The 15,912-nt window shown below is 36.5% G+C and overlaps 1 protein-coding gene across 4 annotated transcripts in view; it reads right to left on the reverse strand.

Moving 5' to 3' along the window:
• Positions 1 to 15,912, reverse strand: part of esn (espinas) — a 569,590-nt gene that overhangs the window by 54,814 nt on the left and 498,864 nt on the right. For 3 of the 4 annotated variants that reach the window (XM_074183601.1, XM_023155900.2, XM_074183602.1), the window contains one exon: positions 12,887 to 13,148. In XM_074183601.1, coding sequence (XP_074039702.1) covers positions 12,887 to 13,148 — 262 coding nt within the window. Of the gene's footprint in view, positions 1 to 12,886; positions 13,149 to 13,212; positions 13,349 to 15,912 lie in introns of those variants that run through there. The other variant, XM_074183603.1, reaches the window with a different exon arrangement.

Raw genomic sequence — 15,912 nt, forward strand, 5'->3', positions numbered from 1 at the left:
ATGGTCGTTTTGTGTTGTAAACGATTTCGGCAATGACTGCCATGAAAATTTGAATTTTTGTGTACTCCCTATTCATTCGAGAAGTTTATGAGGACGGGACGGAGAATAGACGAGGTAAAAGCTTCGAAGAAAACGAAGAAGTTTTTTATATAGTTTAATGTGATAAACGAATGTTTATAGGTATAATCATGGGTTAAAAGAGTGTTATAATGAGGTTTTCCGTTAACTAGTTGTAGTCCCATTGAACAAAACTTGTGCAAACTAAGGAGGATATGTAACCTTTCAAAGATTAAAAAATCATCTGATTGTAGAGTTGCTAAAAAGATGAGATGAAACTGATATTGCAAAATGGCTGGAAGAAATTAGCAACAATATTAATATAAAAATTCGTAAAGAAAAATTGCAAAATAATTGCAAAATGGGTGCAATTTCCTGATATCACAATACAACTGAACAATCACTATCATCAAATCAACAAGAACAACAATGCTTTCATTATTGATAATAAAAAAATTTAACGAATCAAATTTAAAGTTAATGTATGGTGAATAAAAAATGGTTTAAAAAGCTAAAAAAACACACTTTAGTAGCAACACAAACTGAACTGTGTAAGCTGTCACAAATGCTATGTTGATCAAACCTGACGATATCTCAAAACACTAGTTTCAGAACACAGGAGAGACTCTGAGACAATGAATATAAAAAACCCACAGCTCCCGTTGAACATGAAAAAGAATAAGGACACATTTTTGATTTTGATCATCCAACTATAGATGTTAACAATATTTATCCAAAAGACTTTTGAGCGAAATGATACATATCCTCAAATGCGGTAATGTTAACACTAGAAGAGATGTCGATGGCCTTAAAACTGCATATTTCAATCTGATACGTAAAATACCTGAATAATCCACCTTTTTTAATTCTTTTTCTTTCTGCCATTGACTAAAAAACAGACACCACCTTATTAGAATCACAGATAAAGCAATTCGTTTGTTTCATGTCGTTTTATGTTGGTGTTGTCTTGGAAATTTATTTGCTGCAATGTTTTTAATTTTTTCAATATGTATCTAATATGTCTGATGGTTTTTAGAATAGTAATATCAACACGAAAAAACTACTTTTCGGTGAGTAATTTTATTAAGAACTCATCAATTCTTGTGAAATTGAAATAATAATAATCGTATAAGTTTTGTGGAAGGTATGTTTATGGAGATTCACCGTTACAGAGCCCTGAAGAAGAAATAATTCAAATTCGAAACGTCGGCAAAAAAACACTTGCTTTTTAAGAAAAATTGAACCTGTTATCCAACCAACCTTTTTTCAGATTAAGAAGTATATTGACTCTTATTGCCATTTTTGGGGATTTAATACATGGTGATTCAAAAAAGTACTGATGAATTCAAAACACGTGTCTTATTTCTGCATATACTCCTATACTTTCATGGATCATGAATGTTCATCAAACTATGAGTACAAAACAAAATCCTGGGTGCATCCTTGGCTTCCAACTTGACGGCAGAATATCATGAAAGTTGGTAAAAATATTTGTTTTCCAAATAGGTCAAGAATCTTCAGTTGTAGTGACATACAACCTATAATCATCTCTTTTTGCATGGCGTGACTAATTCGATACACTTCATTCGAAGTTATTATATGAGTAAATTCGCTCGTCGTATCTTTAGGAAAAACTCGAATATCAACGAACTCGCTAGAAAATAAGAAAGAAAAACTTGATTTCCGACTGCATATATCTTGCCTAACGGTGAACACAATTTTCGTATCACCTAAAACAGTTATTTTGTAATATTTCAGACGAATTGCCAGTTCGGAGTAAGCTTATGTGAGGACTATATTAAAACGTACCTCAACCATAAGGTCTTTCATAAGGCGAATCCCATCTTTAAGGTCAAATAGTTATAACAAAGTGTGTGTGAGATATCGAAATGTTTATTCTTTCGAAAGACCTATTGATGTCATTATGTGTGGAATATAATATCGTTCAAATATTCACAACGGCTTCTCTCTGTGGAGCTCATTCGAAACGTCCAATTTTCCATGATATTAGGGGAGCCCAAGCGGGGATTTCGGGATTTACTAAAGCGCGGCACATTAATATATTGGGGGATACCTTGTACCCGGTTAAGTACCTTCACCAAATGTGAGCCCCATATATAAGGCCGCCTGTGAGGAATGAAGGATCAGATTAGTAAAAAAAAAATTGATCATCAGAAATTCTCGAGCGCGTCAGATTAAGGTAGGGTGAGTTATTTACCTGCTGAAAAGTGTATATTCCATTAATCTGACAATTTAAGAGTGACGTAATGAAAGGGGAGGGCAGCAAAGTTGTAAAAAAATAATGTCATTTCGACATTCTCGAGCGTAGCTGATTTTTTTTATTTTAAAGGAAATAATTCAAGGATAACGAAAAATATATAATCTGACGATTTCCGCAAGCCGAAATAACAAAAATTCGTCGATAAAATTTAATGCGTGCAGCTGTGTGATACCTATATTTCCCTTTCCGAATTTCTATTCCTCTATTCTTCATTCATTTTTTCTGTATCTATTACTCCCTCACTCCGTCCTGACTCTGAATTCTGTTGCCATGACGCCATCACAGCTGATCACAGAGACTCGTTCGTGATGAAGATGATGATAGATTAATCATTTAATTGATGGATGTAGCCGTTACTACGTGGTAGGAAATCATAATGAAGAAAAGATTAATTAAACTTTCTATGTTTATTACCACCATATATAAGGACATTTTCAAACTTATACAGTATATAAGTTTGAAAATATCCTTATAGGACAAAATTGCAGTAACGTCAGTTACAAATAAAAGTGGTTACAAGTAAAAGTGATTATAAAAAATTGAATTTTTTTGAGAATTTTTTAAAAATTATTTTCTCATAAAAACAAGTATTCCATTTAAAAAACATACACTCATTTATTTGCATGCTATTTCCTGAGCTTTTCAATTAATTGAGTTCAATGAATCAAAAATAAAACAAAAAAAATATTGTTTTTGTCAGATTAAGAGAATCCCTCTAGATAATCGTCAGATCATGAGACAGCTCGTCCAAAACATAAAGATGAACCATATATATCTTAATCTGACGCGCTTGAGTATTTTATAATGGCGAATTTTTTTTTGCACATTATAATAATGGCAGCGAGTTTGCGTCAGATCGAAATCTGATTATTGAATGAGAGCTTTTTTGTTGCATTTAACACCCCCTTAGAAAATCTGACGCGCTCGGTTTAATTTTTTTTCTTTACACTTTTAACCCTTACGTACAACCAACCACATCATGAAAATGATCAGATTAACATACCAACATTATTAAAAATACGTAGGACATTGATGCTATCAATATCTGACGCGCTCGAGTATGTCCATGCAACAGTATTTTTTTACATATTAAAAAATCTATAGCCGTTTCCCCCACCGATGAAAAAGTATATATTATAACATTTTTTTCTCCTTATCATCTAAGCTTTGCAACCTAACATGTCGAAATGAATTTCCAAACAATAATCTCTCCCAACTACCTACACAGTAGGGTGTGGTGAACGTCTGTCGAAATACAACTACTTCCCCGACTAATACCACGCTGGATATTGAATTATATCCAACAGATATTTATGCAAGATTCCTCACAGGGGCTAGTCTCGCAGATGTTTCTCGTTCATCCAGCAGAATGAAGCGGATATAATTCAATATCCAGCGTGGTATTACCCGGGACAGTAGTTTTCGACAGACGTTTACCACACCTTACTGTGTAGGTAGTTGGGAGAGATTAATGTTTTGAAATTTATTCCGAATTATTTATTTTCTTATACAAATGTATCTTTCTTCGATAGTTTTTACTTTTGCTTTTTGTAAGATGACCGTTTTCAATTGTCAAAGTTCGGAAGTCACTGTTGGAAGAACGTATACAGGGTGTTAATTAGATAAGTATGTACCATAAATTCAACAGACGATTCTTTAGGTAATTTTAAGACGAAATGTTCATTAAAACATGGGTCCGCAAACCCTTAGTTCTCAAGATACAGACAGGGTGTTGAAATAAAAAAAAAATTTATTCGTAAATATCTTAAATATCCTTTACCTAATTTTGTTGTATTTGGCAATGGTATTTATAACATTAAGGGGCTAATTTAACCCGAACGTGATTCAATTTATTAAGTCCGGTGGCGTCTCGAGCGGGATTTGAACGAATATTTTTGACTTAAAAATGTACGCCACTGACTTTTGTGCAATTTCTATTATATCTTTGGATTAAGCAATTAGAAATACAACTTTTTTTCTCGAATTTTTTTCGTATCTTGCTTAGTTTTTAAGAAAAAAAAGTCGACCTAATTGCATGTCCCTGGACCTCACAAGGAATAGTATGGGGAATTAAATGTTTCTTTTGGAAATTATTATTTTTACAATTTTTCATTACTAATTATGTAACAATAACAACAAATATTAAATAACATTAACATCTAGACTAACGAATTGCACTAAATTAAGTGTTGGAAATGACCTCCTTTGGCTTCAATACAACCGTCTGGCCGCCGTGCCGCATCATTGAATTTCGCACTCTTCTGAAAATACCATAAATAATAATCAAGGGTTGCCTTGGAAAACGATTGCACCATTGTATAAACAACTTGACAGTTGTTGTCAACTTTATAAGCTTTTAATTTATAATTGTTATGAAAAGTGTGTTTAGTGGTTATTTTTCGAACCATTTTTGTAAAACATGGTTCAATTTACTAATAGTGAAATGGCAGATATGCATTTCTGTTATGGAATGGCTCACGGAAACTCGAATGCTGTAAGACGCATTTATGATGAAAGATTTCCTCAGCGTGTAGTGCCTAATAGAACAACTTTTGTACGTCTCCATGCACGACTTTCTGCAATTCAATTATTAACTGCCACAACAATCACATTTGGGCCGAAAACAATCCATACGCCTCGATAGAAAATAATTTTCAAGAATAGTTTTCATTTAATATTTGGGATGGAATTATCGGTGATTATCTCATTGGGCCTCACTTCCTTCTACCTAGACTTAATGGAGAATGGAGAAGAATACCGTGGTTTTTAGAATTTGTTTTACCTGTACTTTCAGAAGACATACCAGTCATGGAAAGATTCCGTATGTGGTACATGATGCACAATGGTGCTCCACCACACTTTACTGTAGTGGCACGGCAATTTTTGGATGAAAATTACCATAATCGCTGGATTGGGAGAGCAGGCCCACACCCATGGCCACCTCGCTCGCCCAAAATGAATCCCTTAGATTATTTTCTCTGGGGTCACCTCAAAGTGTTGGCATATAAAACTGCTATTCAAAGTGAAGATGATTTACGGAATAAAATCATTAATTCATATGACATAAAAAATACGCTAGGTATTTTCATTTTCAGAAGAGTGCAAAATTCAATGATTCGGCGGCTAGACGGTTGTATTGAAGCCGAAGGAGGCCATTTCTAACACTTAATTCAGTGCAATTCGTTTGTCTGGATGTTGAGAATATTTGATATTTGTTGTTATTGTTACATAATTAGTAATGAAAAATTGTAAAAATAATGATTCCCAAAAGAAACATGTAATTCCCCGTATTATTCCTTATGAGGTCCAGGGATATGAATTAGGTCGACTTTTTTTTCTAAAAAGTAAGCAAGATACGAAAAAAAATCAGGAGACAAAAAAGTTGTATTTCTAATTGCTTAATCCAATAAAATGATGAAAATTGAAGAAAGTCAGTGGATTACATTTTGAAGTCAAAAATATTTGTTGAAATCCCGCTCGAGACGCCACTGGACTTAATAAATTGAATCACGTTTGGGCTAAATTACCTCCTTAATGTTATGAATACCATTGCCAAATTACAACAAAATTAGGTAAAGGACATTTAAGATATTTACGAATAACTTTTTTTTTATTTCAACACACTGTATCTTGAGAACGAAGGATTTGCGGACCCATGTTTATATGAATATTTCGTCTTAAAATTACCTAAAGAATCGTCTGTTAAATTTATGGTACATACTTAATTAACACCCTGTATATCTAAGAATGAGTATCAGGTTGAAATTTTTCAATAATATGAAATAATGCAAGCTTTTTGATAAGAATATTGGTGAAAAATTACGGTTAGAAATGAATATACAAAATACTCAGCAGATGTGCGCAGATGGACTTGCAAGAAATACAAAGGTCGACCATTACTGTATTTATGAACCAGAAGTTTGGACTGCAAATGATAATGTAATTTAATGACTATTTTTTCTGATTTTCAATCACAGTTCATCTTTATAGACAGACAACGCCAAAAGCGAATATTGAAAATATCATGAACCTATGAGAAGATGAAAATGGAGTTATGACACCGAAAATTTGGAGAACGTTACATGATTTACATTAGAATTGAAGTTTTTCATTGTGTAATAAAAGTTCATTTGTTTTGTGTTTTTATTTACAACCGTCAAAAAAATAGATCATTTCTTTTACTTTCTATAACAAAAAAAAACAAACCGTCATCTTCCAAAAACAATTATTTTAATTATGGTATCGTGTGTCTTTATGCTGAAGTCTCTTGATTATACAAAACAATGCAGTTGAATATTCCCACAAAATCGGCAGCTCAGTTTACTGAAAAAGTAGGCGTATTCTGTTGTAAAATAGCTTCCTGAGACAGAACCGTACTAGGCTAAATTTGATACAGATTCATAACGAAAAATTATATAATAACTTTAGAACAATCGAAAGTATATTGATGTATTCATTCATACAAAAAGTCAAATTGTAGTAAGAAAATTGCATTGAGAGAAAGAAAGAGAAAGAGAGATGGAATTCTCAAGTGTGAATTAAAATTCAACTTTTCTCAACAAAACAAAACTTCACATGGCTACTTCTCTTGGCAACATGACAATTCCATTACAAAAAGTGATTCAGAATCATGTATCATTTTCTGTTAATTGCTGTACCACAGCTGAAATATCAAATAACTCCTAAGCCTCCACGACTGATCTCGAAGCAGTTAAGCTAAACGAAGTATCATTTATCACATAACCTTAAGTGGAGTATCGAGTTCAAAAGCTTTTATGTTCTTCTGCCTTGTAACACGAGCTCTGTTTGCGCTTCATGGTTCAAAAAGTCGAATTTATTGCTTCATAAAAAACAAAGAACAAGGTCTCTGAGTTACGAGTTTGAAACATCCGTCATATTGAATTTGTTCACTCAGGTGGAAGTGAAATTGATTCTCTGCAGCATTCTTTCACATACAGTAACAAAAGGGAATGGAATGAGCATAACTAGTAAAGAAATCAGGTATTGAACATATGTTTGTGATGAATATATTAGATTGTTTCAAATGTATTGTCCGTTTTTATCAGCTTCAAACTGTAATATCGAAATAACCGTCACTTAAATCAGTGCACTATTGCCAACTTAACAAATCTCAAATAATTCCATCTGCCTGAAAATTGTGTGCTCAGGATTAGATGAAACCGATGAAGACCGTTTCTGCCTGGTCCTAATTGGCAAAGCTTCCACCGGTGAGAAAGTTTTCGAAGTGCTTGAAAAGACAGTGGTCGATTGGCGAGAGATCTGGGGAGTATGTTGGTCGAGGCAGAATTTCGACGCTCCATTCTATAAATTTTCGGACGGCTGACCAGTGTAAGCTACTGCTGATGCAATTTACGGTACATTTCGTCGATTTCCTCACAATAGACCTCTGCTGTGATGGTTTGGCCCGATTGCAGAAATTCATAGTGAATCACACCAGCCGCTGGCCACCATACAGTAACCATGGTCCTTTTTTTATGAGTTTTCACCTTCGTATGGTGTTATTCATTTCATCAGCAGGAAACTGACATCTCAATACAAAATTGAAGTATTATTTAGTACGAATTAATTAGGTGCATTGATCTGTTAGATATCTGACTTCAATATTTCATGTTTTTTCTTCTTTCATTTTTCGTGAAAGTTCGTTTACTTTTTTGAAAGTGGTTGATAATGTTTTGTGGTGCATTTAATTAGTTCGGACAATCATATTGAACAAATGAAAAACTGAAATTAAAATGAAATAAAATACAAGCAACAATCAAAAATTGAACTATTAACAAGAGCTGAAAATTAAAAATTATCAACAAGAAACGAAAATTAAAAATTAAAAGATTCCAAGCCAAGTTATTTCACGACGTTTCGTTTGTTAGTATTCACAATCGTCTTCGGGTGATGACGGGACTTATTCCTCCGAGATCTGACTATTTATATGTCATTCGAGTGCTTTCACTTATCCCCTTTTCCCTCTCTCCACTATATCGGTTTTAGTGGGAGCTGACCGTTTGGAGGTAGTTGGTCGTGATCCCCTTGATTATAGGTTTCCATATGTTGCGTATCTCTACGCTAGCTTGGCTAAAAGCTTTGTTGGACAACATATATGCATCTTCTTTGAATTTTCTCCTAAACCAGTGTTCCTCCCTGTGTATGATCTCAGCTTGGGACCACTCGATGTTGTGTTGGGTCCACACATGTTCTGCTTTTTCTGATTTGCTGGTTTTCCCTCGCTGTGTGTGTTTTTTGTGTTTGGCAATGCGAACTTTTAATGGCCTCTTAGTTTCACCGATGTATGATTCTCCGCACTCGCAGGGTATCGGTTAAATGCAAGATCTGAGGCAGGTTCTGATGTTATACTCAGACCCATTTTTTCTTATCCTTTCCAGCAATGCTCTGATGTAGAGAAGTCAAGTACTGGTTGTGGCGGCTTCTCTTCCTCGTGACGCTCTTGCTGTTTTCTAGCCAAACTCTAGCCACTATCAATTTTTAGTAACCATTCCGTTGAAGGTCATTTTTGATGATGTTTAGTTCCTTTTTGAAACCTTCCTTTGTATTTCAGAGCCCGAAAGCATGGTCTATTGAAATTTTTATGAATCCTCTCTTAGACGATTGATGGTGGTTGTATTTCTGGTTCAGATACTGTCCCGTCTGAGTGGGTTTTTGGTATACAGATGTTTTCCATTTAGTGTCGGTCCTCTTCACCAAAACGTCTAATCATGGCGATTCTTTGTGGACTCCCGTCTCCATTGTGAAAGTGATGGAAGAACCTACGTTGTTGATGTGCTTCAATCTGGCCATTCATGTTCTGTTTCCATTCTCTTTGAATATGGTTCAATAACTAATTTCTCATCGAGGATCATTACTTTTACTTTCAACCAATTCATGCACCATTCAATATAGGTCGAAGTACTCTTCTTGATGTGTCAACTGAAGGAAGAGTACTTTGACCACGCCACTGAAGATGACTGCCGCAGTTGAACTTGAAACGTTTGGAGATTATAACCAAAGAATACTACGGCAAAACCTGGAAACGACCAGAACAATGAGCTGTTTTTTCGATAAAATATTTCATTTTTTTAATTCAGTCCTATTTGTGATTGAGGTTTGTCCATAATTTTTTCACTTCCATAGTAGAAATGAATGTGTTTCACAATCAATATTATAGTTTAATTAAGACTGTTTTCATTTAAATGCATCTGTTGATATCGTTCAGTAGAAGTAGACTGAACAATAATGCTACTAGTTTGAAACCGTTTGAAACTTTATGTACCGAACTGTAATTTTTTAAATCGGGGAAATATAGAAACAGATACAAATGTTACCATACCGCCGATATTCAATATGATAATGTTTAGAATGGAAGCTCTCTTATCATGCCTCAACAAGTAGCCGATACGGTTCTGTTGTAGCTTTCAACAAGTACTTACCTACCAAATATGACAGCAAATAATGAGGAACAGAATAACCAACGAATTAGTATACACGCAATAAATAGCAAAGAAACGAAGCTGTTAACAACCATCCGATACAAACCGTATGCTAATTTTCTAGATGTTTGATCGGGCAAGGCCATGATTTGATAAAGGCACATTCCGCTGTGGACAGTTAAGTTCTTCCTGCTGGAGATTACCTGCAGACCACACGGAGTGGGTCGGTAACTTTTTTCCGGAGTCTCGCTCTTCGAGGTTCACGATTCCAATTTACATCCAGCAGGCCTAATACATCCCCTCGAATAATTGTTATAATATTAAATTTACATTAAATGGAAGCACGACTGGCTGTCATAGCTTCTGGAACAAGCAGTGTGAGGTGGTACCGGTTACCTTCCGTTTGTGAATCATAAAAGCAAGACACGCCTCTATTTGATTTATGCCGGTGATTTCGCTGTTATACTGATTTGAAAGTGGTTCGATGAGATGGCGGCAAGAGTCGGAGTTGTGGTCTGTAGACGATCCGAATTAGAAATGACCTTCACCCATTTGTTTAGTAGATGAAAAGTTTTTATTTTTACATGAATGCTAAAAAATAAATCGCCTGATAGTTCACCGATGACTCGTGATTTCTAATTCGTAAGCTGTATTTATGTTGACACAGGTAGCCCGCCTTTCTAGTTGGTGAAGCATAACATAAAAACAGTGTTCAAGCCCACCAGGAAAATACGGTAAAGCCTGAGATCTGCGAAAGACAAAAGAGATCCACTATCAGCTGAGGGGGTATACCGTATACCCATGCACCTGCGGAAAAGTTTATATCGATTCCACCAAGAGATCTATGGGTACAAGGTTGAATGAACATCGAAGAAACTGTAGATTAGGTCAAATGGAAAAATCCGCAGTAGCGGAATACGCATTTAGTGAAGGAGATCATACGATACTGTTTCGAAATGTGAAACTACTTGCACCCGATCATGGATACCACAGTCGGCTGGTACGGGAAGCCATAGAAATCCATAAACATACAGGAAACTAAAACAGATTTGGAATCTCATACTAAAAGGTGCTAAGGTGACAGCAGTGCAACGCATCGTAACAGGTAATAACACTTCGGCCAAATATGCTAAGGTGGCAGCAGTGCAACGCAATGTGACAGGTAATAACACTTTGGCCAATAACAACGCTCCAACTAGAAAGGCGGGCTACCTGTGTCAACATAAATACAGCTTACGAACTAGAAATCAGGAGTCATCGGTGAACCATCAGGATGAACAGACCTCTGAAGAAGCCAGCCACTCGTACTGGCGAAACGTTAGGATACAGTTCCAAACCACGACGGCCTTCAAACTCGAACAAAGGTCGTAACAATGAAAATCTTGGCCGCGAAAGCCTTAATCAATTTAAATTTCAAATAAATCGAAACCATGAAGCGCTTCTTATCTTCGAATTTAAATAAAACAAAGTGTGTGAAATATCATCAAAATATTTTATTCGTTTGGTAGACCTATTGATTCCATTATGTGTGGAATATAACATCGTTCAAATGTCCATCACGGCTTCTCTAAGTGGAGCGCAACCGGAACGTCCACATTTCTATGAATCTGGCGTGGATTATGTTGGCCCTGAGGAACACTGTGGTTTGTGGCTTATCCGCATACACCTGCGACATGAAAAAACCTCACAAGAGAAGGTCTAACAGAGTCCAACCGCACGATCTCTTTGGCCAGTTAACATCACCTCTACGTGAGACCACCATGCCTGGTGAAACCACAGGTCGTTGGTGTCCAGATCATTCAATTTAGACCGAAAGAAGTTGTTAACCTTCGACCTCAAGGCCGTCTTCAACCTATTGGGGGCCCTGGACATAATAGGGCCCCCCAAAAGCCTAATTTTTGGCCGAGAGTAGAATAGCTTCGCGCATGTAGAAGCTAGTAAGTTGGTATTGTCGTCAGTAATTTAGGTTTGATTTCTTCGAATTATATACGTTTTTTGGTAATAGATATTGGGTATCGTTTGGTGATCTGACAGGAACTAGGGATTTTGTATTTGATTTGAGGGGGCCCCTATCACTCGCGGGGCCCTGGGCACTTGCCCAAAGTGCCGACTGGGAAAGAGGGGTCTGGTCGACCTATAGTGCTCACCGTTGACAGTGATGGCCTGAGCAACAGCGTTCTCAAAAAATATTGATCGAGGGCACCGCCAGCCAAAAACCCACACCAAACAGTGACTTTTTTGGAATACATTGGACGCTCTTGGATCTCCTGTGGATTGGTATCGTCCTAAATTCGACAATTTTGTTTGTTCACGTAATCATTCATACGGAAGTTGGTCTCATCGCTGAAGATGATTTTTCGATGAAAATTAGGGTTAGTTGCTAACTGTTACAGAGCCAACCGAACGCACGCCGTTGTCTATGATCGTTTATCCTCAGTTCCTGCGTCATTTGAATTTTGTACGGGTGCAGGCCCAAATTACGACGCAAATTTGACCAAGTTGTGGTTTACGCAAGGCCAAGTTCTTTTGAGCGACGCTAAATCAACTGTCTCGAATTCTCCTGCACAGCGGTGATGTTTTCGGCAGACCTTGCGTTTCGTAGACGTATGGGTATTGGTCGATCATTTACTGAACCGGTGAACTCAAATTTATCCACTACAATGTGAATTGCCCTCTCGGTAGGACGACTATGGCTACAGTAAAACGGGCGGAGCTCGCGGTATGTTGCTCAAACAGAACACCCATTTTTTATAAAACAATTTTATTATTTGCACATGTTGTTGAATGCTATGTCCATTCATGGTGATTTGGCAATACAAACGGTTCCAAAATATGTTGCTTCAACAAAATGGCCGTTATCAATTGTTAAATTTTGGAAGTCTCTGTTGGAAGATCTTATAGAATTCCAAAGGAAGAAAGAATGCAATTCACTTTAAACTCTTTACGAAACTACACCCCTTCCAGTTGAAACCTTCATTTGCATTAATTTAGGAAGAAATGCAACTTTTAATGAAAAGGAAATTGAAGGTAGATACTGATAACGATTTTTAAATCATGTCAACATTGGATGGTACGAAAGAATTCATTGGATCAATCAAAATAAACTCACTTGATCGGGCCTCAGTCCAGGTGGAACCCAGGTGTACTCCTCCAAAGCACATCCGCTATCATCGTCGCTCTGGGAATGTCTTTGGGGATCCCCCGTCGAGGGTGCGAATGGTGAACCTTTGCCTAAAAATCTGTCAGTCGGATCCAAAGATGGTAGTTTACCGCCAGGTGAAGGAAGAGCAGGAGGAGAGATGGGGCCTATTCCAGCATCGTTGGCACTGGTCATGCTTGAGTCTGGATATGGACAGTTTCTGCACACAGATCTGCAAGATAAAAATGACAATTGAAATTTTGGTCCAAGTAATACCATTTCCTGAAAACACAAACCCAACATAGTTGAAACACCTATGTGTTTTATCGAAGGAAATAAAGAAAATAATGAATAAACAAATTCTTCTTTATCTGGACAGCGGCCCTACTGAATCCTTGCTGAAAGTAACGGATGACATTCAAATAGCTGTTGGCTAAATGAGTTATGTTTACTAGTACTCAAACTGCTCAACTCGCTAGGCTAATTTTTTTACTAACAAAATAAAACCTCACTTTTAACACTCATATCATAAATGCTATCAATGATGTACATGAAACGCGTGAGTGTGTTTTTATTATACTCAAGATTGTTTCTTACTGGGTAATTATTCAGATAACCTCTCATAATTGTTTTTCATATTCGAATCAACCAAAAAAATTTGCGTAATACAAAATGAAAACTGGTGGGTAGCATAAAATTTACTTCTGAAAATTTGCGTTATCTCCACATAGTTCATCATTCCTTTCACATGTTAGAAACCGCTCCGAATACAACAAGAGCACAATTGTGTGAAATCGACGGCGTCTCTATTCCTAATGAAACTGTACCAGAAACTTAATGAGGGTTGTTAACCAAATCATTAAAGGCTATTACAGTATCAAGCGGATGGTGGCCATTAACTGCATTTCATCAAAGTTATACGGTATTTGTATGTAACGAGTCATCACATGAAATATATTATACATCTTTATTACTATTACCATCTTTTTTTAATACAATTTAATTAGTTTGTTAATCACATCATGAGCTTTAATAGGCATTTCGATTTTGTTCACGAGCATAATTGAGGTTTGTATATTGACATTTCTGATATTACGGGTTTTGATCTTGTCTTAGCTCATCAGAGTATTTCCAATGTAATTGAGTTTTATTAGTAACAGGAAAAACTGGAACTACTGGCGTGGAATAAATCCATAACAAGAACTTTCCCAAACCACCAGAAATGCGATACTCTACTCAATGCGCCTTTTCCGGAGATGAATAATTTTTTTTCATCTCATGAATACGCCAACGCGGTTGAACACGTGTCGAGAAGAGTATTGCATTTCTGTTGACTGGGAAAAGTACTTGATTTGGAACGTTCAACAGCTATGTGGGACTCAAATATGGTAAGAGAGACTGTGGCAAAAAGTTTTGCCGAAGGAGGAACATTTATCACAAGCAAGAGTTTGAACTTGAAGCCTCAATTACAAATGGAACTCAACGTATCCAACAACTGACCTCTAATGAAAATATCAATAGCATTTCCGCCAAAGCTACCACAGTACCTTGAATATGGAAAAGAATATTGGAGAGTTAGAAACTAAAAAATGAATCGAAGCATAAATTTCGAATAACTAGTAGTAGATATTTATTCGATATTCCACGCAGAAAAAAAGATTTTGTTAGGTTCTTTGACACTGTACTGGTTGAGTTTGCCGACAGTAATTTCAATATTTTGTGGGTCCATGCAATGTTATAAAACAAATTTTCTACTGTTTTCGAATGCATTAGCCGTTGCCTGCAGGTTTCTATCTGACATTTCGTCTGCTACTGCGGCAGACATACGCAAACTGAAAATGGTCCTGGGGCATTTGTACTCATAATGGGACTAGGTGTGGAACAACCAACTGCTCTTGTACCTGAGTGATCCGACCCTTCTTCAATTAGTGCGATAATCTTTGTGATATGAATTGCCAGTATCCATATCTTGTTGATTTTTGAGTTCTCTTCTTTACGGTTGGAATCGATCTCATGTTCATGCCTGTTGATCTTCGTTTCCTTCTTGTTGGAAGATTTCTCGCGTTCAGCCTGTTTCCAAAAAGGATAAGAAAACTCTTTCAAATAACTATAGACCAGTCACTTTGTTATCAGTGATATCAAAAATCATGGAGAAAGCCGTAAACCAACATATCCTCAAATATTTGGAAGGCTTCAACATCTTGAGCGATCATTAATATACCTTTAGGAAACATAGATCAACAAACGACCTTCTATCATATGTTACCCATATTTGAAATAACGCAAAGAAACATGGAAGGTCAAGAGCTGTTGCGCTTGATATTTCTAAGGCATTCGACCGCGTGTGACTTAAGGGTTTGCTGGCCAAACTTTGGCTTGTCGGGAACACCATCAATGGGGAACACCATCAATGCTGGTGTTCCCCAGGTATCCATATCGTCTCCAACCCTGTTTTTAATGTATATCAACGACTTATTGGAAAAAAACCAACCAAGAATCGTCATTACATTTGGATTCCAGGACATCGGATGTGAATGCACATCTTCACCGGCAGCAGAAGGTTGAATATCTTAATGGGGATCTGAAAGTAATTTCGAATTGGGGTAAGAGTAACCAGGTTCAATTCAATGCCACAAAAACCCAGGCATCGATATTCTCCAAAAAGAAAAATGTCTCAGAATCGGACATAATAATGTCAGGACAGGTAATTCCGCTTTCTGCTTCGATAAGTTTGTTGGAAATGAAAATGGACACCTATGTCTTGGCATAATCATGTCACTGTAATTGGATAGGCTGCTTTTCAAAAGATTGGAACACTGTTCCGAACCAGAAAACTGTACACATCTTTGCAACTTTTGATGCTTTATAGAGCTCAGATCAGACCTTCTTTGGAGTATTGTTCTCATGTATGGAGCTCCGCCCCCAAACATACCCTGAAGCTACTGGATTCCATCCAGAAAAGAGCAATTCGCCTGACTGGAGACGCAATCTTGAAA

This window comes from Leptinotarsa decemlineata, unplaced genomic scaffold (genome assembly GCF_025532065.1).
Source record: "Leptinotarsa decemlineata unplaced genomic scaffold, Ldec_3_MD MMD2_tig00026340_RagTag_RagTag, whole genome shotgun sequence".
NCBI classification, from domain to species: domain Eukaryota; kingdom Metazoa; phylum Arthropoda; class Insecta; order Coleoptera; family Chrysomelidae; genus Leptinotarsa; species Leptinotarsa decemlineata.